General features: G+C 44.9%; 1 protein-coding gene across 9 annotated transcripts in view; it reads right to left on the minus strand.

The window, feature by feature from the left end:
- Positions 1 to 1402: 1402 nt before the first annotated feature.
- Positions 1403 to 26234, minus strand: part of NMNAT3 (nicotinamide nucleotide adenylyltransferase 3) — a 124945-nt gene continuing 100113 nt past the window's right edge. For 6 of the 9 annotated variants that reach the window (XM_032334667.1, XM_032334649.1, XM_032334673.1 and 3 more), the window contains exons 3-5: positions 13403 to 13586; positions 8596 to 8675; positions 1403 to 2569 (exon numbers count right to left, since the gene is read on the minus strand). In XM_032334667.1, coding sequence (XP_032190558.1) covers positions 2154 to 2569; positions 8596 to 8675; positions 13403 to 13586 — 680 coding nt within the window. In that variant the 3' untranslated portion in view covers positions 1403 to 2153. Of the gene's footprint in view, positions 2570 to 7907; positions 7997 to 8595; positions 8676 to 13402; positions 13587 to 26234 lie in introns of all 9 variants that reach the window. The other 3 variants (XM_032334638.1, XM_032334697.1, XM_032334703.1) reach the window with 3 other exon arrangements.

Raw genomic sequence — 26234 nt, forward strand, 5'->3', positions numbered from 1 at the left:
GACATGGGTGTGGGTATTCCTAGCATCTAATGGAGAGAGGCCAGGGAAGCCCCTCACAGGAAAGGGTGATCTGGCCCAGAATGTCAATATTGCTCAAGTTGAGAAACCTTGCATCAAACCCCCAGGATCGCTCACCACCACTTTCTCTGGACACTCCAGCTATGTTCTTTCTATAATCCACATAGAACAGCGGGAAAATGTTGCTCAGAGGGTGAGGAGGAAGATAGAGTAAACATGATGTAATCATATATTTCAACCATATATGCAGTCTACTAAAAATAAAGCTAATATTTATTTTAACAGGCACTGATCTAGGCCCGAACATTGAATGGCTTGAGAATCTTATTAAAATGCAGATTCTGAGTCAATAGGTCTTGGTTGAAGCCTGAGAGTCTGAATTTCTGTCCAGTTCCTAGGGGATGCAAATCCTGCCACTGCATTTGGGACAGCAAATTTCTTGGCACTTAGGATACATCAGCCAACAAAACAAAGACTCTTTGCCCTTGGAGAACTTCCAATGTGGCCAGAAGTGAACTGGACCCCAAAAAGGGTGGCCGGGCTGGAGGACGGCACTCAGTGCCTCAGGAAATCAGAGCTAGAAGAGAATTTAGAGATGATCTAGTTGAACCACCACATTTTAGAGTTTGGGAAACCGAGACTCACAGGAAGGAAGGGAGCTGGTCCAAGTCACACAGCTTGCTGTGGACAAGGCTGTTTGATTCCTATTCACCTGCATCATCAAGGTTCTTAGAGATCCCTTGGGGTGCAGAGCACAGTCAGGGTGGGGAAGGGCTAGCAGCTTTAGAGGTGGCAGGGGTGGGGGTCTAGGGACCCTCCCCACCCCACAGGAGGGCCCCACTACACTAGATCCAGGAAATCCTGATTGCCTACTCTACTCCTTGCTATTGTGACACACACACAAAGGCTGGGATATGTCTGGGGAGATAGGAGATTCTTCCTGGCTGGCCCTTTGTTTTTCTGCATGACGACACCTACACCAAGGACGAACCCACGTAAAAGTATGGAGTGGTCCATTCTGAATGCATTCAGTCATTTGGTGTGCAGATGTAAAGAGTAAACTCAAACTGAATTAGTCCAATTAAAACCTCTTCTTAAGGTGGAGTGGAATGACAATCTTGCACACGGGTGAAGTTCCTCTTCTTATCCTTTAGGGCCCCTTGAACGGAGCCCTCCGCCCAGAGCTTCAGATTACCCAGTCGTTACAATGTGTTCAAAAGCAACTGCTTTCCCCACTGCTTGTATCTGGAAACAGAAACTTTTAAATTCATGTCAGTTCAACTGGAACAGTGGCAAATTTCATGGGGTAGCTAAAAAGAAGAGCAACAGCTGGTACATCAGGCATTAATAATATAACAAAGGAAGAAAAAAGAGAAACTTTTCATTAATATCTTTCGATGTCAATTTATTATTTATCTCTTTGCCAATATTCAAACAGGCAGGCGGTCATAAAACATTCAAAAAGATCCTCTGAAACAGTCAAGGCATCTGTTTTACCTCAGTTCCTTTTTAGAAACCTGGAAATCAGGAGTCCTGGCATTTATTAAAAAAAAAAAGTCGTGTTAAAAATATCTGCCATATCAAAAATACTGTTTGAAGGTCACTTCTTAGAAAGATTTAAAATTGTATCTACAGCTTATGCAGGCAGACAGTGGTTAAGAGCTGTTTCCAAATTTTTGACTCCTCACTTAGTATTATTTTGTTGGAACAAGGCGTTGACAAAGCCCACTGTTTGGTAATTAGCATCCTGTCAAGTCTCTCCCATCAAGACAGGCATCTGCACCTGGTTCTAGTTAAAAAATGTGTGTGGGCAGTTCTGAGCTGACCCTCAGGGGCCCTGCCTGGTGCAGAATTGCCTTCGATGCGCATGCCTGAGTCACCCCTTACAGAATAAGAAGGCCTCTGCAGTGACAGCTTCTGAGAGCTGTGGTCTAGTTCTAGTGACCTGTCACGCCATTTTAACCTCTTTGGAGAAAGTCCATTCTTGAGATGTAGGCACCTGCTCCTCCTCCCAAAAGAAACGTGTATCTTCCTCAGACAGAAGATGCCTCTGAAGTCAACTCATTGACTAAGTAAAATAAAGGAAACATGAGAAAAAAAAAAAAAAAAGGCCCAAGACCTTGACTGCCCTTTGGTCAGGAGGAGTTCTGTGGAGAGGCTGACTCTTCCCAGCCTGTCTTTCCTTCACTCCTCTGGGTGCTGCTGCCTTTCCAGGAACTGTCCCTGGTGTAGAGGTTGTGGTCCCTGATATAGGTGATGACGGCATCTGGGAGCAGGTACTTCACGCTGTGCCCCTGGCTCAGGGCCTGCCGGACGTATGTGGAGCTGAGTTCGTTCTGCACGGGCTCCCTGACCAGGTGAATGTTGTGCCGGTACCGGTGCAGGATGGGCGAGCCTGAGATGTATTCCTTTGGGTTGTGACCTGTGCGGCTCACGCACACCACACCGAATTTCTCCACGATCTCCTGGATGTGTGCATCTTTCCAGAGGTTGGGGGTCTGGAAGGTCTTCAGGACGTCTGCCCCGCAGAGCAGTTTCAGCTCGGGCACAGCTGGAAAAACAAGGGTGGAGGCCGACAAGGTTACAGAAGGGTCATGGCAGTAAAGAAAACATCATATTCCGTCTGAAAACTGCACAGGATGCTTTTCTGGGAATGTATTGGGAACTCTGTGTCTGTGTGTTCATGACTGCAAAAGCAAAAGCATGTAAGTGAATCTGGAGCGACTTCAGGGACATACAGTTGTTAAGTAATAATTTAATCAATAAATCTTTTGTTTAGTATTGGTAGAGCGCCAAGAAATACACAATGGCCTGTTTGTTTGTTTTCCTCCAGTATTCTACCACAAGTCTGCGTGCAGTGGCTGGACCTCACGGCAGGGTGGTCCGAAGGCGGCTGTGGACCTGGTCTTCAGATAGAAGGTAAGGCTGTAAAAATCCTAGTGCTAGCTGGAGGCCTCAGGCAAGTCACCGCCCTTCTCACAATCTTATTTCAGCCCTAACACCTGGTACTTTTAGAAGTAAATCTCAGCATAAAGGTTCTTGGGATAATCAACAGCTAGTGACCTTTTCATCTGTTTTCAATATAACAAAGCTCTAGAACAACTGATCAATGTGGATAATCCTTTGGCATTTGTTCTAACAGAAAGATGGTTGTGATGATAAAAGGATGCCTAACGTTTACTGGGTGCTCACTGGGAGCACCACCGCTAAGCGCTTTATGGGTTTAATCTCCTCTGATCCTCAGAACAATCTCACGTGGTAGGCGTTATTGTTGTGCCCGGTCTGCGGAGAGGGAAACCTGCCTGCCTGAGGTCACTCCAGGCAGAAGAGGAGGCAGGACTCAAACCTGACCTCCGGCCTCCGGGTGGGGCATTTGTAAATGATGGGCTCTGCCGCCTCCTGCTGGCGGGAATTGTATATGCAGCAGAACCCCGACGCCCTTCCTGGATTTTCCTGGCACTGTTCAAGGTCATGTCCCTTTTGAATGGGCTGAGGTGGAAAGGAGAAAATCAAGTCCATGCTAGAAGCAGCCACTAGGATCTCTGGTCCTCCTGGAAGCCGATTCTAGCTTCAGTAAATGGCAAAAGCTGTGTTCCTAGAGGTGGCAGCTCTCAGTCACTGGGAAACCTAAGCTGGGGTGGGGGATGGGGTGGGGTCGGGGGACCGACTTCAGGGATACCACCAGCTGGGGAAAGAGCTGATGTAAATGGTGGCTTGAGGCTCCTCTTCTGTGGAAACTTGGAAGGATCTGGGCATGGATCAGAAAGATGAGTTTACAAAGGAGCACTAGATCAGCAGTGGGAAGGAAAACGAGAAACTGGAGGTGTCATGGGGAGGTCTGAATTCAGCCTCCGTCAGGCACTGGCTGCTATGGGGCTGATGCAGCCTTCTCTGGGCCTCAGTCTCCCCACTGAGGGCTGGACTTATTTACTGATTTCGAAGAAGCATATATAATTATAGAAACGGACTTTTCAAACACTCTAGCAGCATAATATTGCTATAATGAAATGATATTCAAACACTGATGCATGTATTCATAAATTATCTGTCCATGGTTAAGAACTAGGACTTTATAGCCAGACACCTTAGACCTGGCTCTGCCATTCAACAGCTGTGTGACCTCAACTTTAAAATGAGGATATTAATAGCACTTACCCCATAGGACTATGTTATAACTGAATGAGCCTATAAGTATGAAGTACTTAGAACAGAGGAACACCTATCAACAGAGTGGGATAGGTGTTAAGTACCATCCATCATCCATCCACCGTCTTATCCACTAACCCATTCATCCACATGTCCATTCAACATTTATGGATGTTTTTTTTTTCCCATAGGGAGTATTTTTAACATCAGTAAAACTGCATTTAAGAATTATTCAATAACTCACACTTTCCACTACTTTGGGCTGGTCCCATTACTCACAACATATGTGGATTTGAACTATTTTTCATCCCTAAGGTTCTACTCTAATTTCTTATTTATTCAACTACTGTAACATAACCAGAGACCAGCTTTTGACCTTTTAAACAAATGCGTGATTTTCACGTGCTCTTCCTATGGGAGAGGTTAAATGATTTAATTGTAGGGCATTTAATTGTAGGGTCTCCTGAGGCCTGGAGCACACTGTCCTCCCCTCCGTTTCCCACAGGTCAAAGAACAGAAGATACCCCCTTTCCTCTTTTGGTGGGTTTTTGTGGGGACAGTTTCCACACAATGGCTTCAGTATTAGACACTATTTGATTTATTAACAGTGACAGGAATACAATTCACCGTGAGCTCTTGCCTACAGGGGACAAGTGACCACACCTTCCCATCCCTTAAAACAAAGGCATGTCTGCAAGGTAATCACTTCTGGCAACATGTGCCTTGGACTCCCACTCTGGGCAGTGCTCAGAGACCACTGTCTATCTCTTTCAAATCCATTTACATCACTGCTACAAACTCTTCACACTGGGTGCCTAAGTCAGAGGTGCTGAATAAAGGCTGGTGATCTGATTTGTCTTAACCATGATGTAGTGACCTACATCAGATGTCCGTGGGTATGCTGGGGGCAGTGTGCTTTCTTGGAATAGCCACAGGCTTTAAAAAGCAGAGATTTACATGGAAAGCGAGGGAAGTGCCACCGGGACCTTTTTCTTTGGAAGTCCAGTTTATATTAAGAACACCCAGGCCTGAGGTCAGCCAGTCCTGGGTTTTCTGTTTCAGAGCCGCAGGAAGCCTGGGAGAGTTCTGGCAGCCGGGCCGGTTCCCTCTGCTGTAAAATGGGGATGACCTCCTGCAGAAGTCCTGGAAATTGAGTGACGGACTGAATGCAATGTGAATTTCTGGCCTAGTGCAGGGTATGGGCACATAGCCATGTGTGAGGAGTGTGAGACCCTGAGTGGATGGGACACCGGAGCTGAAGCCAGGGATGAAGGGTGGTGCCCAAAGTAACAGAGAAGGCCACTGTGGATCAAACTGGTGCAAGATGGAATCAGAGGGAGTGGCTGTTCTGGTTGTGCGGATAGAGAATCCTTTGAAGGCTGCTGAGCTGTGCTCAGCCTCATCAGCTAAGGGCAGGGACCACCTGCACAAAAGAAACACATACCGTCAGGCTGCTAGAGGACCAACCGAGGCATCCTCCGTCCCATGTGTCATATTCAAGCAGCCCAGAACCGGGCAGCCCACATGACTGAGTCAATCCAAGGAGGACCGCAGATCATGGGCGTGATGGGCAAAGCAGGGCTCTGGCTGCCATAACATGCTGAGTGCAGCCTGTAACCGTCAGTCCCAGGGGAGACGAGCGTCCAACGAAATACGCAGCACACAAGTGGTCCTTTACAAATATGTTACTCGTAACATACAGGCCGCCTGGTCAGATGCGAGATTTCAGCTGAGGAAGAACTCCACCCTCCTCTTGTTCATTGCTCTAGTGTTGTGGACTGTTTTTCCCTCTGATTACAAATGTGTAATCTATATCCATGATAAAATATATGGAAAATATGTATTTCATGTAGAAAACAACAATTCTTTCCTTTTTTTTTTTTAAATATTTATTTATTTATTTGACAGAGGGCATGAGCAGGGAGAGCAGCAGGTAGAGGGAGAGGGAGAAGCAGACTCCTTGCTGAGCAGGGAGCCCAATGCAGGGCTCCATCCCAGGACTCTGGGATCATGACCTCAGCTGGAGGCAGACGCTTAATGACTGAGCCATCCAGGCACCCCAATAATTCTGCTTTCTACAAAAACTTAGTATTTTCCTGTATTTTTTTTTTTGTATTGATTAAGACATGCAAATAGATGTACAAGTATATTTACATTTTATATACTTGCGATTATATATACAGAATCATATCCTGATTTTTCCCACTTACCTCATAAGCCTTCCTCCAAAAACCTTTTGTCTCAATTATTTGTCCTGTGTATACAGAATAATTTAAACATTCTCTAATACTTAAACATGGAGGTTGCTTTTATTTTCTGCCATTATAAAAACTGCTGTGCTAAACATCTTTCTACATAAATCTTTGTCCCAATTTCTAATTATTTCCACTGTCTGGTTCCTAGAAGGGGAATATATCAAGCAAAGGACATGAACATTTTTAAAGCTCCTAATATATTTTGGTAAATTGAAAAGCCCACTTTTCATTCAACATGAATTTTCTTTTTTTAACAGTTACTTTAGGAAAGAACGAAGATGAGCAGGACCCAGGGCCTGAATAGCATGAAAAGGGATAAAGAACAAACTCCCAACATTACAGGGCCAAGCAGAGTAGCCCTTAGAAAATAAATTTGAAAAGAATGAGGGTGAGCTTTGGCTGAGGGAGGGGGAGAGTCAGCTGGGACTGGTTTCACAGGAAGATGGGTCCAACGTGGGCCAAAGAGGACAGGTAAGTTTTCAAAAGCGGAGTCAGAGGGAAGGTGCGGGGAGAGGCACCCAGCGAAGACCTAAAACAGGGATTCTGGAAGCAGGTGCAGAGGGGGCAAGTGCGAGAGGCTGGGAGCCTGTGTGTGGCATCCCTCCCATATCACTGGAGGCTCCTGCCTGTCACTGGAAGCTCCAGCATTCCCTAGCAGCAAGGAATGCGCAGCACCTATGCCATTTCCTGCCTTTGTGCTTTGCCCAGCTGCCCCTCTGCCCAGAATGTCCCTAATCCCAGAGAAGATACTTATCCTGAGTCCTGGGACTAGTGTCTCCTCTTCCAGGCAGCCTTCCTAATCCATGCCTGGACTCCACACCATTCACAGCCTGTCTCTAGCCTTAGGTCAGAGGCTGGGGGAGGCTACCTTTTTTTTCCTGAGTCCAAAGCCAGGCCTGGGGAGGTGCTCAGCGGGTGTCTCCTAACTCTGGTAGAAGTAGTTGCTGAGCCAGAGATGCTTCAGAGAGAAGCAGAGGCTGAGAAGGAACGCTGCCTGTGTTCCAAGACTGGAAGATGGGGGAAGAGAGGCAGACACAGCAGAGGATTACACAGGAGATGCTGGACCTCCTCCTTTCTTAGATTCCTACTCTAGTGAAGTCCCCCGAATTGGCCATAAAGCGAATCCCAGCATGCCTGCTAAATATCCAGATTCCCAGAACTCAGGGGGCCTGGGCTGTGGCCTAAATTGTTATACACCTCACAGGTGATTCTGCCAGTGAGTGATCCTTTAACCAGCATTTGAGGACTGCTGCATGAAACCTTTAGGGCCTGGTAGCATTTTCGAGTTCTTTTAGAAGAGCGCCTTCCAGTCTGTGTTTGGGGTGGGGAAGGGCACTGTGTTCTGGGGCACCAATATGTGTCGAAAAGGGTCCCATGACTAAAAAGTGATAATGGCCACAAGCTAGTTCCCTTTCTTGTAGAGTCACAATGCACGTGATCATAGCAAAGGCTCTGAAAAGTCCTGCAGGAAATTTTAGGTTGGTTTACCTGTGATATTCCTGAGCCCTTCTGATCGGGAACAGGTACACACCATCCACAGTTGGGAGACAGGCAGTAGAAAAACCCCATAGATGCACCTGATGGGGTTTCAGCGGGGCGGGACCAGTGAGTCCCTGACCATGTCACATCCTGCCCTTCCATCACCAGGGACTTCTGTTTATTTCCATGAGGGGCCTACACACTTGACCCCTAGGACCAAGGCTGCCATTAGAGAGGGAAGATACTTCAAAGTCACAACTAGTAAGATTCCACCAAACACCAGGAACTAACAACAGGGTAGAAACCCAGGGTTACAAATTAAAAGGACATTCCACATGGACTGAAATTCCCCTAAAAACAGGTTTCTGTTTGAGGATCAGAATGGCACATTTGTACTCAGAAAGGCTCAGGCTTTTAAAGGAGTCCAGCATCACTCACTGGTTTATCCCTGTGTAGCCCTGACTGTAATCCGGGTCACAAGCACAAGTCACAAGAGTAGGTAAACTCCTTTGGAGAAGAAAATCCTAAAGTAGCAACCCGATTTACAAGAGATGGTGGCAGATTGTTGACAATGACCTTTCAACCCGGGAAGTGTCATCACAGCCCAGCAAGCCTCAGAATCCTTATGCTGCTTGGGAGTGGGTCCTGCGCATCCCTGACCTCTCCCCCTCCCAGGGACAAGAGGGTCCGTACCTACCTGTGGGGGCTGTGCGAGCCCTGCTGTGGTCTGGGCCTTCCCTCCTGGGCAGAGATCTGAGCAGTTCGCTGTGATGATGCCTGCATTGCAAATACACGGGCTCAGGGTGTGCCCATCCCCACAAAGCCACCCAGGGGTCTGTTTTCAAGTCTCCACCTGCTTTGTCCATTTTAGGTAGGTAGCTCGTTCCACAAATGTTTGTGGAGGGCCTACTGCTATGTGCCAGGGGCTGGGATGGAAAGCAGATGTGATCGGGTCCTCTTAACCCTCCACTGCCTTTTGTGAGCCCTGGTGGAAGGGGTGGGGGGGATGAGCACGGTTCTACCTTTTTTAACACTGTCTTTAAATACCTCACTTAAAAAACGTTGAGTAGGGATTAAGGACACGCGCTATGAGAATCACATGTGGGTTCAAAATAAAACCTTTCATTTGTAAAGTGAGGACAACGCCTACCTTTTAGACTTTTGTGAGGGTGAGTCAGCTACTACACGGTGCGTGGCCCACAGCTTACTGTTGTTCTAAACTAGTATTTCAGGACTTCACGGGGTAGGCTGCCTGGGCTTAACCTCAGCTCCCTCACTGGCCAGCTGGGTGACCCTGTGAGGGCATCAACTGCTTTCTGTCTGCGGACAGTTCAGCACTTGTGTGACAAGAAGAGTCACCGTGTGTGCCTCTCACTAGTGGTCATGAGGATTGAAGGAGTTATGCACGCAAAGTGCATGGAACAGCAGGCAGGACGGAGCAAGTCTCATTTGGTGTTAGCATTTCAGATCTGATTAGACTCATGCCAGCTTGGCACGCCTGGCTCTTTTAGCAATCAATGTGCAAATCAAGACCTACCTGATCAAACACAGGTAGTCACCACATCTTGTATCAATGCACTCTTCCACCTACTGAATTATACATTTATGAGCTGTGTTTGGGGGAATGCAGGGGCTCTGCAGCCAGACTGGGTGGGTTCGAGTTTAACTTTTCTGGCTTGTATGACCTTGGATGCATCACTCAGAGCTTCACTGACCTCATCTATTTATTGGTCATCATGAAGCTGATGCTGACCTCCCTGCTGAGCATCACTAGACTGTGAGAGAAAAAGCGCTTCCTTCCCTGCCCAGTGCTGGGCGAGTGGCCCAGGGCTGATCATCCCTGGGGCAAGGCATGGTGTAAAGGTTAAGCTTTACAGTTAGACTGCTTGGTTGGAATTCTGCTTCCAACCAGCAGCTGTGGAATTCTGGTGGGCTCCTTAAGCAAGCTGCCTCCAGTTTCCTCATCTGTAGAATGGGGGACGATGACCGCACCCACCCCTGTGAGCTGCACTGAGGATTCATGGAGCGGCTTAGTACTGGCCCGTCCACAGAAAGAGCCCAGTCAACTTTATCAGTTTTTTCTGAGAACGGTGAGCTCATTTAATTCATCCTTATAGTCTTAGTTCTCAGGAAATGCTTACCTAAAATCCGCTGAATTCAGGAATGATGGAAGGAGTGGACCAATAAATACATTTAATTCTGGCCCCTAGTCTTTTCTGATGATCTCAGAGACTCAACTGAGTCCTCTTAGGGTCTAGTTGGACTCTGTGTTTCCATTATTGTCTGATTTGGTTTTGGTAAGCTTCAAGTCTGAGGATTCACTCCTAATTAGATTGGAATCTTACCATACTGAAGTAGGTGTGAGTCTCACCTCTACTTTCTAACTGTAGGAGTCTGTGGATGTTACTAACCCTTTCAGAGCCTCCATTTTCCCATCTGTAAAATGGGACTAAACCCACCTACTTCTCAGAGTTTCTGAGGTGACTAGATATTAACCTACCTAGAAAAGCCTGGCACAAACTGGTGATCAGTAAAAGTGGTGACTGTCATTTTATTGTGTTTACCTTGAAGATCCTAGTTCAGGTTGACCCTACTTGAATATTAGCTGGCTCTCTGAACTCTGATGTGTGAATAATTATTCTCACAGACCTCCAGTGGGCCTCTGTGGGGCAGTGCCCATGGCTTCTTCCTGTCTGCCTGAGTGGTATCCCAGTGTGCCCAGCCCCGGGCCTGAGTTTGAGTTTTCCATGTCCTACGCAGTCCAGGCATGCCTGGTCAGAGGGTCCCTGTGACAGGACCAGAGTCAGCCCCTCTGTGAGCCCAGCAGTAGATCTCTGGTTGCAGGAGGACCATAAGTGTGGCTTCAGACTCAGACAGGGGCTCTGCCACTCATTCGTGACTTTGATTAACTTAGCCTCTCTGAACCTGGTTCTTCATCTGTAAAAGGAGGATAGCGTAAGATCATGCTTGCAGAGGGGTTGGTGAGATGACAGTAGAGATGGTGACCATGATGATGGGCCACATAAATGGCATTGTGACTAATGACCTCCCCTCACAGCTCCAGAAGGTGAGCAAAGTAAGCTATCAAATGTCCTAAAAGCATGAAAACTGGCCTATATTTAAAAAAATAAAGTAAAAATAAGCAATCTGATAAGTAGAAAAAGAATCCTCAATGAACTCTACTGTGAATTTACTTCACAGTGACATTTGTCATAGTCACACTATTTGTCCCTATGATGCAAATCCCCTGTTGACTCTGTCAGGAAGATACTAAATGGAGCAAAGGCTTCTAAAATCACCTAACCTTATAACTACCAGATTTTCAATCTTAAAAAGAAAAATGCTTGGGGAATTTTAGGAAAACATTCACAATCAAATTTTCTGAGAAGCTCACTCTAAATGTTGGAAAAAAAGAATGGGATCAGTTATTAGCAACACTGTGTTGTCTGTATCAGTGGATTTTCAACCCTGGCTGCACAAAATCAATCATTTGGGGACCTTAAAAAAAAGTACCCATGCCTAAACCCCACTCACAAATCATAATTCCTGGGGGTGGGGAGATGAGCATTTTTAAAAAAGCTTCCCAGGTGATTCCTATAGCCAGGGCCCACTGGTTTGGATGGATCTTGGTACTAATCATAAGCCTGGTTCACATACTTTGTGACTGAGGCTGTGGCCTCAATCCTAGCCAAGCATTAGAATCACTAGGGAGCCCCTAAAAATTCTGATGCCCCATCCCAGACCAGTGACATCCCCGTCTCTGGGAGAAGTTGGTACTTTTGAAAACTCCCTAGGTGATTCAGGGTGCAGCCAGGGCTGAGAGGCACTGGACTAAAGGATAGAGTAAGAAAAAGAAAAAGCACATGTTCAGTAAAATCTCACTCACACCTGCATTTTCCAACAGAAGCAGCAACAATATTATATAGTTCTGTGGCCAGTTTGTATTTATCCAGGAATGGCTTATCTGTCTTGAGGATAAATTCTGGGCCAGTGTTGGGGAGGCAAGGAAGGTAACTAACATTATTAAGCACCTGCCATAAACCAGGTATTTTGCCCACATCATCCCATTTAACTCACGCAGTGCCCCGAAGAAGTAGGTGGTGTCACACTCATTTTATTAGGCGAGGAACTGAGGCTCAGAGATGCTAACTCACATCAAGTCCCTGAACTAGTAAACTGGACTTCCACATCTGGGCCCTAGGCCACACTGCCTCTCACAGGGTGAAGGAGGAAAGCGTCTTTGTGACTAGTGTTAAAGATAAACGATTTGCTGGATTTTCTACTCTTTTGTGTGTTTTCCCCTCTGCTATCCTCCAGAGATGAAAACTGGCTGTTATTTCTTATTCTGAAGGGATGATCTAGGTGTAAATTTATTCTTTATGTTAAAAAAAAGAGCATGTATTCTAACCGTCATTTCATATTTGCTCTTCTTTTAATTTGGCAAGAGGTTCTGAAGTAGCACTGAATTGCTACTGAATGCTTCTAGCTGGTTCTTTCCCAAGAAAAAGGCAAATAATCAGAGCCAAGATCTGTAACTAAATGTTTACCTTTAATCTAAGAAAAAGGTAAACAGTTTTCAACCAAGTGACTGTGAAGATGAGTAAAAAATGAAAACCTAAATCGATTTATGAGGGAACAGGCCTGCCAATTACTGGACACTGTCCAGTCCAGTGGTTCCAAACAGAGAAGACACAACGCCCAGTTTGCAGTCCCTTCAGCAGACCTGGCTGTTTGTGAGAGACAGGCCCACCTCCCCGTCCCCTCTGACCCCCAGGCTGGACTGGGCTTCCTGCTTTTGTGGTAAGCTCCCAGGACCCTTTCCCAGACCCAAGTCAGTGACCCACTGCCCCAGCTCCCAGGGCTCTCAAGGCTTTCAAAGAGCCAATTACTTCTGCTGGGTGCTAATAGCAGTTCCAAAAGGAAAACTTTCTAGAGCAACTTTCTAGATTTATAGGCTTTTTTTTTCAATTTTACATAAAAGTCGAGATTTATAGAGCCCAGAATTTGTACAATTAGAAAAGATGGCTTATGAGGTAGATATAGTTTTCACCCTAGTCAGTGATGACAATGATAGAAGGTCCCACTTAGTGAATCCTTTAATGGGGTTCTGGGACAGGAAAGTTCTTTACATTTAAAAAGTCCTCATTAGGTTTTATTGTCCCCATTTTACAAGTGAGAAATGTGTCTCAGAATGTTAAATACCCAGTCTCACAGCTACTAGGTGGCTGCACTGGAGCCCAAGGAGACAGCCCTCTGAATCGAGATTGGGCATTTCCAGAAAGTGCATCCTGAAAGGCAGTGGGTTATGACTGTTTTCACTCTAGCCCTCCTTGAGAGTGGGTCTGTGGGTCTCTCTCCCTCTGAGAGGAAGTGCTTCTGGGATTTTGGCTGAGCAAACCTGGCTGAAGCCCTACTTCAAACTTGGTCCCTACTTTCAACCGCAGGGCTCTACAGATGTGTCCCATGACCCCTGGTCATCACACAAAAGCATGCTCCGCTGTTACCTCAGCACCTTCACTGTCTCCGTCCACTGCAGCTGCTCGCTCTCCCAGGGGTCCACCCGGACCCAGTCGGACGTCTGCAGGGCCAGCCGGGCCATGGCCACCCGGTGGTGGGCAGCCACAAGGCCTTGCTTCCTGTAGTGGTCGTTGACAGGAGAGATGATACCCCCGATCACCTGGTACATTCCTAGGCAAGGGAGAGCAGGGGTGTGTGGTATATGCCAACAGTGACCACCCGGCCACCTGGAAACTCTCTGGGCCTCATCCTGAGTGGGGGCAGACTCGGGCATTCTCTCCTGATGGGCCAGCCCCCTCAGGCATGGGTAAAGGATGCCCCAGGCGCCATGTGCTTCTCCAGTTGGCAATAGCCCCAAGTCATACTTCTCCTGAGAGCCAGGCTGTGAGGGGGTGGCCAGACAAGACGCCCAGAAGGCAGTGTGGACAGTTAGGGTCAGAGCACAGGAAGGTACATGATGGCCTCCTCCTGCACAGGACTTAACAGAGGCACCATCATCCTCTAATCATGGATGGGACAACAGTGACATGTAGTTTCTTATGCCCAAACAGGGGATCTTGTGAATCAAAGATGAAGGGAGGGGCTGGAGCATGGACCAGGTAGGTGGGAGGTTGGAAGGAGATGCGAAGGGGTGGGTCTAGGAGGAATGGGAAGGCCTACTTTGGGAAAGATGTGGGTTGTGCTGATGAGTGATGCAGTATGGCTCAGGGACTGGAGAATGGGACGCTTCAAGTTCAGAGCCAGAGTGACATGGTGGAAGCTAGAGAACCAGCATGGAAAGAGTCTGAGCAGGACCCCGAGAGCCTTGGGAGGGGGCTCCAGCTCCATCACTCCCTAGTGCACCCTTGGCAATTGCCAACCTATGTGGAAAAATAAAATATGTAGTCATCTGAACTTCAGTTCTCCTGTGTGTGAAAAGGGACCATACCTGCTTGGCAGGACCTTGTGCTAAGGAGAGATATTAGCGAATCCTTATGTAGTGGGATGATATTTTGTTTTAGGATGGGACATATTTTTAAAAATCGTATTATAAAATATAACATGCACATAAAAACATGAAACACAGGTGGGTTGACAGAGAGTTATAAACTATATCCTGCTTTCATCATCACCTAGATTAAGACACAAACACTTTGGGCACACCAGATGTTCCCACTGCAAACCCCACTTGGACAGCAGTTAATCACTACTCTTTCTTTTTTAATATTAATTCTCTGTCCTGTATTGCTTTACCATGTATTTATGCAGCCTTAAAAAACATAAATTCATTTGCCTTCTGAAACTTTTACAAATGGAATCAGACTGAATATATTCTTTTGTTCAGCCTTTTTCACTTTATGTAAATAAAATTCATGTAATCCAACCAGTCTTACGGCTGCATAACCTTCCATTGCAAGATTATATACTAAATAATTGATCTCTTTTACTGTTGATGGACTTGGTCTGAGTCTGGCTTTGGACAATTACAAACTGTGCTGCTATGGACATCCTTCCCCAAGTCTCCCTGTGCACAGAGCCATGCATGTCTTAGGACACACATCCAAGAGTAGACCTGCTGAGTCATAGGGCAGGTGTCTCTACAGCTTCTCTAGATAATGCTGGACCATTTTCCCAAGTGGTTGTAGCTATTTGTCCTCCAAACCAGCCATACAGGAAGAGTTTCATTTGCGCTGGGCCCTGCCACACAAGGTTATGGTCAGGATCTTCCCAATCTGAGACGTGCAATTAAATCTCACTGTTGTTTTAAAGTTCATTTTCTTGCTCACTAGTGAGGCTGAGCATTTATTAATATATATTATTTAACATTCAGGCTTAAATTTTTTGTGAAAGTGCCTGTTCAAATCTTTTGCCCATATTTTGGATTGTCTGCTTTATAAACATTGATTCGTAGAGTTCCTTACATATTCTACATACAAGCCTTTTGTTAGTTGGTTATAGGAGTCATAAATACCCTCTTGTTTTATGGCTTGCCTTATTGTTGTTTTTTAATGGAATCCTTTGAAAATGAAAGAAAAAGTTCTTAATTTTAATGTAGTTGGGTTGGGTTATTAGTTTTTTCCTTTATGGCCAGTGCATTTTGTGTTATGAAGACATTTTCCTGTATTATCTCATAAAAAGTTTACAGTTTTTTCACATTTGGGTCTTTGTGCACGATGTGAATCCTATTAAGTTATTTTTCATTTGGACAGTCCATTATTCTAGCAGTGGTTACCAAAAAGCCCCCATCCACCCTGCTGCTGTGCTCTGCCAACCATGTGTTGAATATCAGTGTTCACCTGTACAAGGGCCTGCTTCTCTGCTGTTCTGTTCTTTGCTCTATTTGCCCAGCACTGTGCAACAGCACACTGCTTGGCTTAATATAGCTTTATTACACATCTTGGTATCTGGTTAAGCAAATCCTCCCACGAGCTTCTGCTTCAGAAGTGGCTTGGCAATTCTTGACTTTTTGACCTTCCCATATACATTTCAGAACGAGCTTGTCAGATTCCACAAATGAAGTACCTCTCCTTGCCCCTCCCTGCAAAACCTACCGAAATTCTGATAGGAACTGAACTGAATTTATAATTTAATTTAGGGAGAACTCAAGCCTTTACAGTTTTTAGCCGTCCAATCCACAAGCATGGTTTATCTTTCCATTTGTTTAGATCTTCTTAAATGTCCCTAAATAAAGTTATACAGTTTTTCTTATAGAGAGCCTAAGCATCTTTTCTAAGACTTATTCCTAGACACTTGATTTTTTGGATGCCACTATAAATGGAATTTATTTATTCATTTTTTAAAAGATTTTATTTACTTATTTGACAGACAGAGATCACAAGCAGGCAGAGTGGCAGGCAGAGGTGGGGGGAAGCAGGCTCCCTGCTGAGCAAAGAGCCTGATGTGGGGCTCGATCCCAGGACCCTGAGATCATGACCTGAGCCAAAGGCAGAGGCTTAACCCACTGAGCCACCCAGGCGTCCCAATAAATGGCATTTAAAATATACTTTTTATTCTGTTTCTTGTTAATATATAGACATATGATTTAGGCATCCTGAATGCATATGTAGTAACCTTGCTAAACTCTCTTATTCTAATTGTTTATTTGTACAGTCTTTTGAATCTTCTGTGTCCAAAATATGCCATTGAAAATACTGACAAATTTGCTGCATTCCCAATCCCTCTGCCTTTTGTTTTTCTCACTGCACCACCGAAGACCTCTAGCATGATACCAAATAGAGGTGGTGTTAGGGGGCCTTATTGCCACTATCAGAGGAAAAGCTTTTGAGTTTCAGTATTACATATGATGTCTGCTGAAAGTTTTCTGTAGCTATCCTTTTTCAGTTGTGGCAAAGACAATGCCATGTGTTCATTAAAACTCCGTTTTCCCCTTTCTGGGCACACTGGAAGCTAATACATCCATTCTTCTTGAAATTAGGTTGGGTTTCTGTGATCTCACTGAGTTGTAGTCAACGGGGATGTGGGTAGAAGTGATGTCTGGCCCATCTAGACTTGGCCATAAAGATTCTTGCTGACCCTACAACTCTTTTATAGTGAATCTGAAGTTAAGGATGTAAAGTCATGGGTGGGGCCTACTAGGATTCCTGAGACACCGCTGGGCAGTGAATTGCCCTGTAGCCCTTCAGGAACTACATGGGATTTATCTGATGAGGGAGAAATGTTCTTTAATGTGCTAAGCTCTTAAAATTGGGGGATTTATTATGGTAGACTGACCTGGTCTACCCTGGCAAATAGGCTACTTTAAGAAACATTCCCAGCTATTCCCTGTTTAAGAACTTTTGTCATAACTAAGTTTTGTCAAACATCTTCTCTGCAACTCTTGAAATGATGGTGTGATTTTTGTAGGATTTTTGACTACTTGCCAGTCAATGCCCCTGACTAATCATTTATTGGGGGGCTCTCCCCCGGGTGTCAGATAGATGTGCCCTCCTCCAGAGAAGCTTCATGTTTCTGTCTCCCAGGTCCCTGGAATTACTGAAAGTCATGGATGACCTTAAATGAAGGTGTTGACTTAAGGTTCTTTGACTAATTCCAGCAAAGGGCTGCAAATCTGAGCGAAGACTGATGTGCAGGCGTTTCTTCCTATCAGTATTTTATCTTTGCCTTTTTCTTCTTTGGCTTGCCTTAGTGCTAGGGCTTCTCTGAAGGCCTCTAGGACTGGGGAGAGAAGGAGGGTTAAGATCTAGACCCTGAGACAGCTCTTTGGGGTCCCGCTTCATGTGGGGGAAGATACCCATCAGGTTCCCCAGCTTGTGAGGGCTCCAGCCTTTGAATTCTTTGTTGGCTTTTATGGCTGCTGATTCAAAGCTTAAGTGAGCAGTACTGGCAAGTGCCCACAGGGCATCAGTGGCTCTGATGTTCTAATAGCCTGCTTACTAACCTCCCTGGTTTTAGGGGGTTTTCTCCCAGCTGGTCTGAGACATCCCCACTTTTTGGCTTTAACAGAGAGGTTTGAAAAATGTTCTGCTCACCATTTTTGTTTTTGTTTTTAGTGGGAGAGCTGATCCAAAGAAGGCAGCCTGACCAACCTGCCAGCCCCCCAACACACGCACCTTCCGGGAAGCTGAGAGTTCCCTGATGCATTTATCCTTCCTGGAGGCGGAGGCATCCACTCTATCAGGGGGATGTCAGAACTAGCGGAGAATAAGGCAAGGATGTTCATCTTTTCACTTCCAGAAACTGGTTTCAAAAACTCATCTCAGAAATACTGGTGAAGGTTAGAATCAGGGTTTGTTGAGAAAGATTGATCAAATTTTGAAAGTCTCCCTAAAAAATATCAAGAGCCAGAGTCTAGGGAGTAAGAGCACACAGTTTTACTGAAATCCACAGAGGAGTAAGGAGAGAATACGAAAATGGAAAGGAAAAAGCCCCTTCTGGGAGCTGGGGTGGGGTGGATGGAGGAATGAGCAGCAGGCAGAGGGAAGGATCTGGTAGGAAAGATTTGTGGTGACCGAGAGTTTAGAGCCAAGTGGAGACCTGCTCCCTACATCCTCTTACCCTTTGGAGACAAAGCCTCCTGTGTGTTGAGTGGGGGAGGTTATAATTAATAGGCTTAGTTTTGGGAAGCACAGAGCAGGTGGGCTGGTATTTTGGCTCCCACTTGGAATTCCAGGAGGCGACCATCTTGCTCTGTGTCGGCAGAGCACCAGTAGAGTAGAAGTGACAGTGCGCCATGACAGGCAGAGAGGCCTTCCGGAGACATCCCCTCCCCTGCCTTCAGTGGGGCATGGCAGACAGCCACAGAAATCCCCAAGGCTCTTTGAGAGGAGAAGTGAAAGAGGCTGAGGACGAACAGTCAGCTGGGCTACTTTGGGGGAAAGGGGAGTGGCCAGTAGGGGACACAGGGTGTACAGCGCAAAGCCAAGGACCATGGTGGTGTTAGAACCAGGGAGAGCCTGGGCATGGGGCCTTAGCCAGTTGAGGCTGGGGGCACATCAGTAGTGGAGGCAGAGAGGATAGAGGCCAGTGCCCAAGACCCGGATAGCCTGCTTCAGACGCCAGGATGACAGACTACCACCTGTGATGCTTCATTCACTTTTGGGGGAAGCAGGCAGCAAAAGACGGACTTGATTAAAAACTGACCTGTAACACAATGACTTTAAAATCAGAAAATGGTTACCTTGAAGTGGTAAATTTTTTCACCATGCATGGAAATGCTGGCTTCAGAACAAGGCGAGTGTTACAGAAAGCAAAGCAAGTTCTAGGTCTGCATATCTGAGTCCCATGTTATGCATGGAATATGATCTTTTTCTTTTCCACTTAAAAAAAAGGGGGGGCCAGCTTCTGAAGAGTGCCCACTTTCTTGGGCAATTTATGTACATTTAACGTGCACATTAATCTCTGTTTGGAGGAAAGGAGTGGGGCTCCAGGTGGCCCTCCAGGCAGCTGTGCAGGCACCTTGGAGTCTCAGGTGTCACTTTTGATGGTTTGGCTCATATTGACAGGGAAGGTGATACAAGGAGAAAATCAATGCTTTGTTACAGCACCCAGGAGAAGAGAACCAATAAAAATAACAATTTGGGCTAAAACTCCTTCTTGCTCTCCAAATGGTTGTGTGCTCAAGCCTCTTCTCTTTCCCACAATCCCTGTATTGCCTCTCACATGACCCATTCTCCCCCTAGGTAGATGGAGGTACTTCTCTGGCAGCTCGCTGCTGCCCTGACACAGCTCCATTACAGTATCTGTACCGTAAAGATCTGTTTGTCTTTCCCACGAGACTGGTCAGCTCTCTAAGGATGTGAACCTGACTTTTAACTCTGGGTAACATGACCTGCACATCTCTTAGTATGAAGCTCTACTGACCTTGCTTTTGGGTTACCATAGCGATAGATGGCTGTGAGTTTAATATGGTGGACAGAATTCCTTCTTTATCCCCACCCCTGTTCTAATAAAATGGCAATGAAGGAATAAAATACATATGAAATCACCAGGGCAAAAAGAGTAGGAAGAGAGACAAGCACAGATGGGAAAGGTCAACACAGTTTTGGAAGCTGGAGAACTGATGCACAATGTTGGTTAACAAGCAGAGTCTGCAGGCAACAAAGGTGGGAAGAGGCGAGGTGCCTTGTGTGGCAGCAGCAGTGCAGAGTGGCTCAGGAATGGGAGAAGGGATGACTGAGGGCCTGAACACAGGAGGACCAGTTCAGAGTTTGCCTAAGGAGCCCTTCGATCCAATCATCTACCTATTCTCCCATCATGGCAGAAAGCTGGATGTCTGCTTTCTGCCGACGTTGGACCAGAGAGACCCTTGCCTCCCATATACAGGCATAGGTAGAGGAGGGAGAAATACCATCCTTCAGACAAGAGGCTAACATTTGGATTCCAGAATAACAGTCCCACCAAGGAGAAGACACCCACAGATCCATACATTCAGGGGTATTGGACCCGGGGTCTGATCACATGACCATGAGGCCCGCTGGCTTCACTCATATACTCAGAGCTTCCAGCCAGCATGTAGGGCCTGATCTGCAAATATAAGCGAATAGTCTAAGAGACAAATTTTAGAAAATTGCTGACCGGGAAAAAGAGACCAAAACCATCACCAGGTTAGGCACTTGGAGGATACAAAGGCAGTCAATGCACAGAGCAAAAGGAAATTTCAAGAATCTCCAAATAGGGTGCCTGGGTGGCTCAGTGGGTTAGGCCACTGCCTTCGGCTCAGGTCATGATCTCAGGGTCCTGGGATCGAGTCCCGCATCGGGCTCTCTGCTCAGCAGGGAGCCTGCTTCCTCCTCTCTCTCTGCCTGCCTCTCTGCCTACTTGTGATCTCTCTCTGTCAAGTAAATAAATAAAATCTTTAAAAAAAAAAAAAAAAAAGAAAAAAAAAAGAATCTCCAAATAATATTGTCAGGAGGGTAAGAGATGACAGCTCATCCACGAGTGGGATGTTCTCAAAGGGCCAGTCAGAAAACAGGAGGAAACTTTTAGAAATCAAAAAATATCCACTCATTCAACAATATTCACCCACTGCCCATTCCACGCCAGGTACTGTGCTAGGTGCTAGGACACACAGGGTGACGAAGCAGACCAGTTCCTGTCCTCATGGAATGTGCATTCTGGTGAATAAAGCCAGTGGAAGAATCGGAAGATAACCTGAGGAAATCATATGCCAATAAGATACAATTAGAGGACTGACCTGGAAGGCCCAATATCTTGGTAACAGAGATTTCTAGAAGAGAACAAAGGGAGGAAAACATCACAGAAATAGTACATATTCCCAGACTAGAAGGGCATTTTCAGAACTAAGTACCCTCTGCGTGCTTAGCACTTTGAAGGACAGAAAGTGTACACACGACAAACCATTAGAAAACTGCAGACCATTGGGTTCATGGAGAAGATGCCAAAATTTTCCAGAGAGAAAACCAGAGGTCAAACACACCAGAGTGGGGCGCAGGATAAAACTGGATTTCTCAACAGCAATTCCAGGATCCAGAAGGCAGTGGAGCAAAGCCTTCAAATTGTGAAAGGAAAATTATTGCCAACCTCGAATTCTCTATTTAGCCAAACAACCAAACAATCAGAACAGGGGTCAGCAAGCTTTCTTTTATCAAGGGACAGATAGAAAATAGTTTAGGCTTTGGGAGCCACATACAATCTTTGTTACATATTCTTTTTTTTTTCTTTTCTTTTAACAATCCTTTTAAAATGTTTAAAAAAAAAAAAAAAGCCTTACTGTTAGTTTACAGAAAGAAGGGAAACAGACTCTAGACAAGAGAGGGCCCACAGGCTATAGTTGACTGACCTCTGAATTGGAGTGTGGAATAAAGTTGTGTTCATATACACAAGGGGTCTCAAAAATTTAGCTCCCATATATCCTTTCTAGGGATAGAAAAATGTAGGAGGATGCATTTCTTCAAAACAGAAGCAGGCCAAAAAAAGCAGAAGGCGCCAAGACCCAATAAATCCAAGGTCCTTCCACACCAGGAGACAGGCAGAGGGAACCTCAGGGAAACAGCGAGGGGACATCTCAGATGACAGCACTGTTGCAGCACGGAGAGCTTACCATCCAGACAGGAGCTGGAAGACCCCAGGGAGGGTACGAGCAGAATCAAAATGGGACAGTTGACATGATGAGTCTATGTATACTGAGATGAGTTTTGAAGATCTGGAAATTTTAGGACTGAATTAGTGATAGATCTAAGGAACATAAAGAAATAATAAAGAAAGCAATTATTATCTCTGGGAAGAACCGAAGTTCACACGGGATGCCATGTAAATCTAGTCAGCTATGGGCTTAATTAATGACATTTATGCAGATATAAATGGAAACAATATTCCTTCAGCCCAGAGTTGTGAGCCAATCTGAGAGCATGTGGTGGAGGTGAAGTGTGAGGGCAGGGGTGTGAGAGAGATAAATCTTCCCTTTTCATAACTGGAAGCCAACAGATACTATCTAAATCTGAAAAATCAAGAAACACAGTATAAGCTTATTATACAAAAATAGGGAGACAAATACTAGAGAAGATGGTTGAAAAAGTCAAACACAACTGCTCTGGGAACCAGGAATCAGGGGTAGGGATGGATGGAACAAAGTTACCATAAGCTTTATAGCAAGCTAACTTGTAGTGTACATATGCTTATAAATAGAGAAAATTAGTTTAAAATGAATGCACTTGGTACAAACATTTCAGTATACTGAAAAGCATAAAGAATCAAAAATCAACAAAACATATCTAAGGAGTTAATATTGTTTATATTTTGGTGAATTGCCTTTTTCTTCTCAGTTTTTCTTCATATAATGTAAATTCAATTTTTGTATCTTCTTAGATTCTATCATTAGCATTCTTCTTGGCCATGAGCACTTTTGAAAACACGATTTTTAATGGCTGCATAATAATGAAGGTATATGTATATATACACATGTATGTATATGTGTGTGTGTATATGCTTGAATTAACATATTGCAGCCATCTTTGTAGATCTTTTTAGTTGCAATTTTTAGATACATTTTTAAGATAAATTATTAGAAACGAAAATCACCGGCTTGAAAATTTTCGGGGCTTTTGCTACATCTTGCTAAACTGCTTTTCAGAAATTCTGAACAAGGGGAGAGTGTTACCAGCATGGTATGAGAGAACCCACCTCCTGCCATCCTGGCTAGTGCTGGGATTATTCATCGAAAAACATCTTTGCTAATCTGCAGGAATCTTTTGTGGTTTAAAATTTGCATTTAAGATGATTTGTGTGATTGTTATGACTTATTAGACATTTGAGCTTCTCTGGCTGTGAACCACCTGTTCACAGTAATTGTTCCCTTGTCTTTTTATGCGTATGAACTTTTTAAAAAAGATTTTTAAAAATTTATTCGACAAAGAGAGTAGGGAGAGTGGCAGGCAGAGGGAGAAGCAGATTCCCTATGGAGCAGAGAGCCCGATGCGGGTGTTGATCCCAGGATCCTGGGATCACAACCAGAGAAGAAGGCAGATGCTTAACCGACTTAGCCACCCAGGTGGCTAAGGGCTCCTATGAACCCTTTTTAACAAGTATATGAAACGTTGCCTGGTTGGGTCTGCTGGCACCACATAGAGAGGGTTCTTCTCCACATCCTGGACCTCTCCCCCAACTCCAGTCTGGCTGCTGGGACTAGTCTTGGTCTAGGTTTTCAACCAACTAAAACTCCCCACATGTTTGTGAAGCAAAGCCTCAACTGGTCCTCTCAGGGATGCTTCTATCATTTCTCTGACTGAGTACTGTGCCTCTGCTCTACTTGCTTGTCTCAGTTCCTTATCTCCTCTTAGTATTTTCATACCCTCATCTTTTTCTTTAGTTCTGGAACTCATTCTCATTTTCTATTTGGTTGCCAGAAATTGCCTCCCTGCTGCCTCGGCCCCACTGAATGCTAATTTGGCAAAAATGTTTTTCATCCCAAATGCCCTTCACTGTCCTTAGACTGCTGCTTCTCCTGACAGGTTGATCTTCTGCTATGCTCACATTTTTCTCCTGAATCTCATGGAGAACCAGAAATTCAATAATTTATCTTCCTAAGTAGAGGGCATCCTCTTGGCCAGAATCTGTAGGATGGACCATCTTTGGAAAGGCAGTTCCTTCACTGAGTGGTTACTCTTCACTGAGTGGTTTCTTACCTCTGTCTGTCCATTATGGGCTGCTGGGAAGCCCTGTCAGAGTCTGGGCAGGTTCCTGCTTAGTTACTTTATTCACAGAAAAAGGACAAAGGCATTTGTCCTTTTAATTTTTCTTTGCATCTCAGAAATGCACTTGTGTAGTGCAAGGAGGGAGCTAGAGGTCAAAGGAAACAACCATTGATGGGGAATTCCTCCCCTTCTAAGGTTTATCTTTAGTAATTTTTAAAAAATATTTTATTTATTTATTTGAGAGGGAGAGAGAAAGAGTGAGCAATAGCGCAAGAGCAGGGGAAGGGAGAAGCAGGCTCCGCGCCGAGCAGGGAGCCCAATGTAGGACTTGATCCCAGGACCTGATCCATGATCATGACCTGAACCAAAGGCAGATGCTTAACCAACTGAGCCACCCAGGCGGCCCTATCTATCTTTAGTATTATAAGAACACTTAATATATAAGGTAGGCAATCAAATTGACTTTTTTCCTTAAACACTTAAGGGGAAAAAAAGTACTTAAAGAGACCACCCACTTCCTTTTATAAAAACTGTGTCTTCCACACCACAGACTCTGTGTTTTACTCTTACCGTGTCTTATCTTTTTACATACAGTTCATGTTCCATTGAGCTGTCTAGAGTCAGCATCACACTCATGTAACCACTTTTGAAAAAAATTATATCTTAATGTCTCACAGAGCTTTCTGAGCACTTGGTTAGTCTTCCAGGTGAACCTTGGGATACTTTTTTCAAGTTAAATAAAGACAAATAGCCATGGGTATGTTCACTGGAAAGCCCATCAATAACTGGCCATTCCCTTGAGGACTGCTCGTATCTGCACTTAGTGAGGCCTCCCAGCCGAGGGGCAGAGCCCCGCCCCAGCGTCCTTCACGTTTCTAGTTCAGGTTCATCCTGAAGACAGGTGTCCTTGGCAGTTTCTCTGGTGCATGATTTTTTTTTCGTCAAATTTTATTTTAAGGTACAGGTTATATGTATTTTTATATGTTACATTACATATTACATATGTTTTATAGACCATAAACAGCTCACGACATTGTATCACAACTGTTATGTCGAAAACTCTGTATTTTGGCTTATTTTTAATCTGGACTACCTTACTGAATGTATTCGTTCTGCTAGGTTTTCATATGCTTCCCCTGGATTTTCTAGGGATACCATGATACCACCTGCAAATAATGAAAACTAGGTCTCCTATCTATAAGTCTATTTCTTATTTTTGACTGATGCTGTTAGAAATAATGGTGGTAAGTAGGCATTCTTTTCTATTTCCTTGCTTCTGTGGGAATGCTTAAAGTGTTATGTCATTATATGTCATGCTAGATAAGTATCCTTATAGTTCTAATTTACTAAGAGCTTAAAAAAATCCCTAAGTAGGTGTTGGATTTTATTGAATGACTTTTAAGTGTGTACTGAGATGATGATTTAGGTTCCATAAAAATATATTGTCTTAGTAATGCAATATATTAATAGATATCTTTATGGTATATTGTCCTTGAATACCTGGGATAAATGCTACCTGGTCATGTTGAATTATTCTTTTATTAGCAATTTGATAACCTACTACTTTATATGGGTATTTTGCATCCCCGATTATACTGTTAAACACCAGCTGTAATGCCACAATATCCTTATCCAATTTTCTTTGTTCTAGAAAATGGCTCTGGTAGATTGAATTATTGGTCCTAATTCCTCACTCTGTCATTATACCATTACACACTCCCCCACCACAGCCTCACAAAGGCAGGATGTACTTCCCCACCCCTTGACTTTGGACTTGGCCAAGAGACTCCTTTTGGCCAACGGCATATTCGTAGATGTGAGATGAACAAAAACTCAAAACTTGCTTGCTTAGTGAGACTTGCAATCCCGTGCCTGTGCCATCTCCAGGAGAAGGATATGTGAGGTAGCCATTACCCTTTTATTTTCCTGGACCCACAGTTATTTTAAGTCAACGAGTGAGGATGTGATAACACAAAAACAGTATGCCACACTAGGCTGGTGCTCAGCAACTGTCACTCCTGCCAACCTCTTGTCATTACATCGGTAGAGCAGGGAACTGTGGCAAGGTCATATTTTCCCAAGATGGCCTCGACACTGTCTCCTGGCACGTGTGCTCTCCTAGAACCCAACCACTCCTCCATCAAAAGTCTGTGCCCCTTCCCCTTGGACTTGGGTGAGCACTGATGAATGTTTAACCCAGAGGTATAAGTGACACTACATCGCAGCTGGG

Source organism: Mustela erminea, chromosome 1 (genome assembly GCF_009829155.1).
Source record: "Mustela erminea isolate mMusErm1 chromosome 1, mMusErm1.Pri, whole genome shotgun sequence".
Taxonomy (NCBI): domain Eukaryota; kingdom Metazoa; phylum Chordata; class Mammalia; order Carnivora; family Mustelidae; genus Mustela; species Mustela erminea.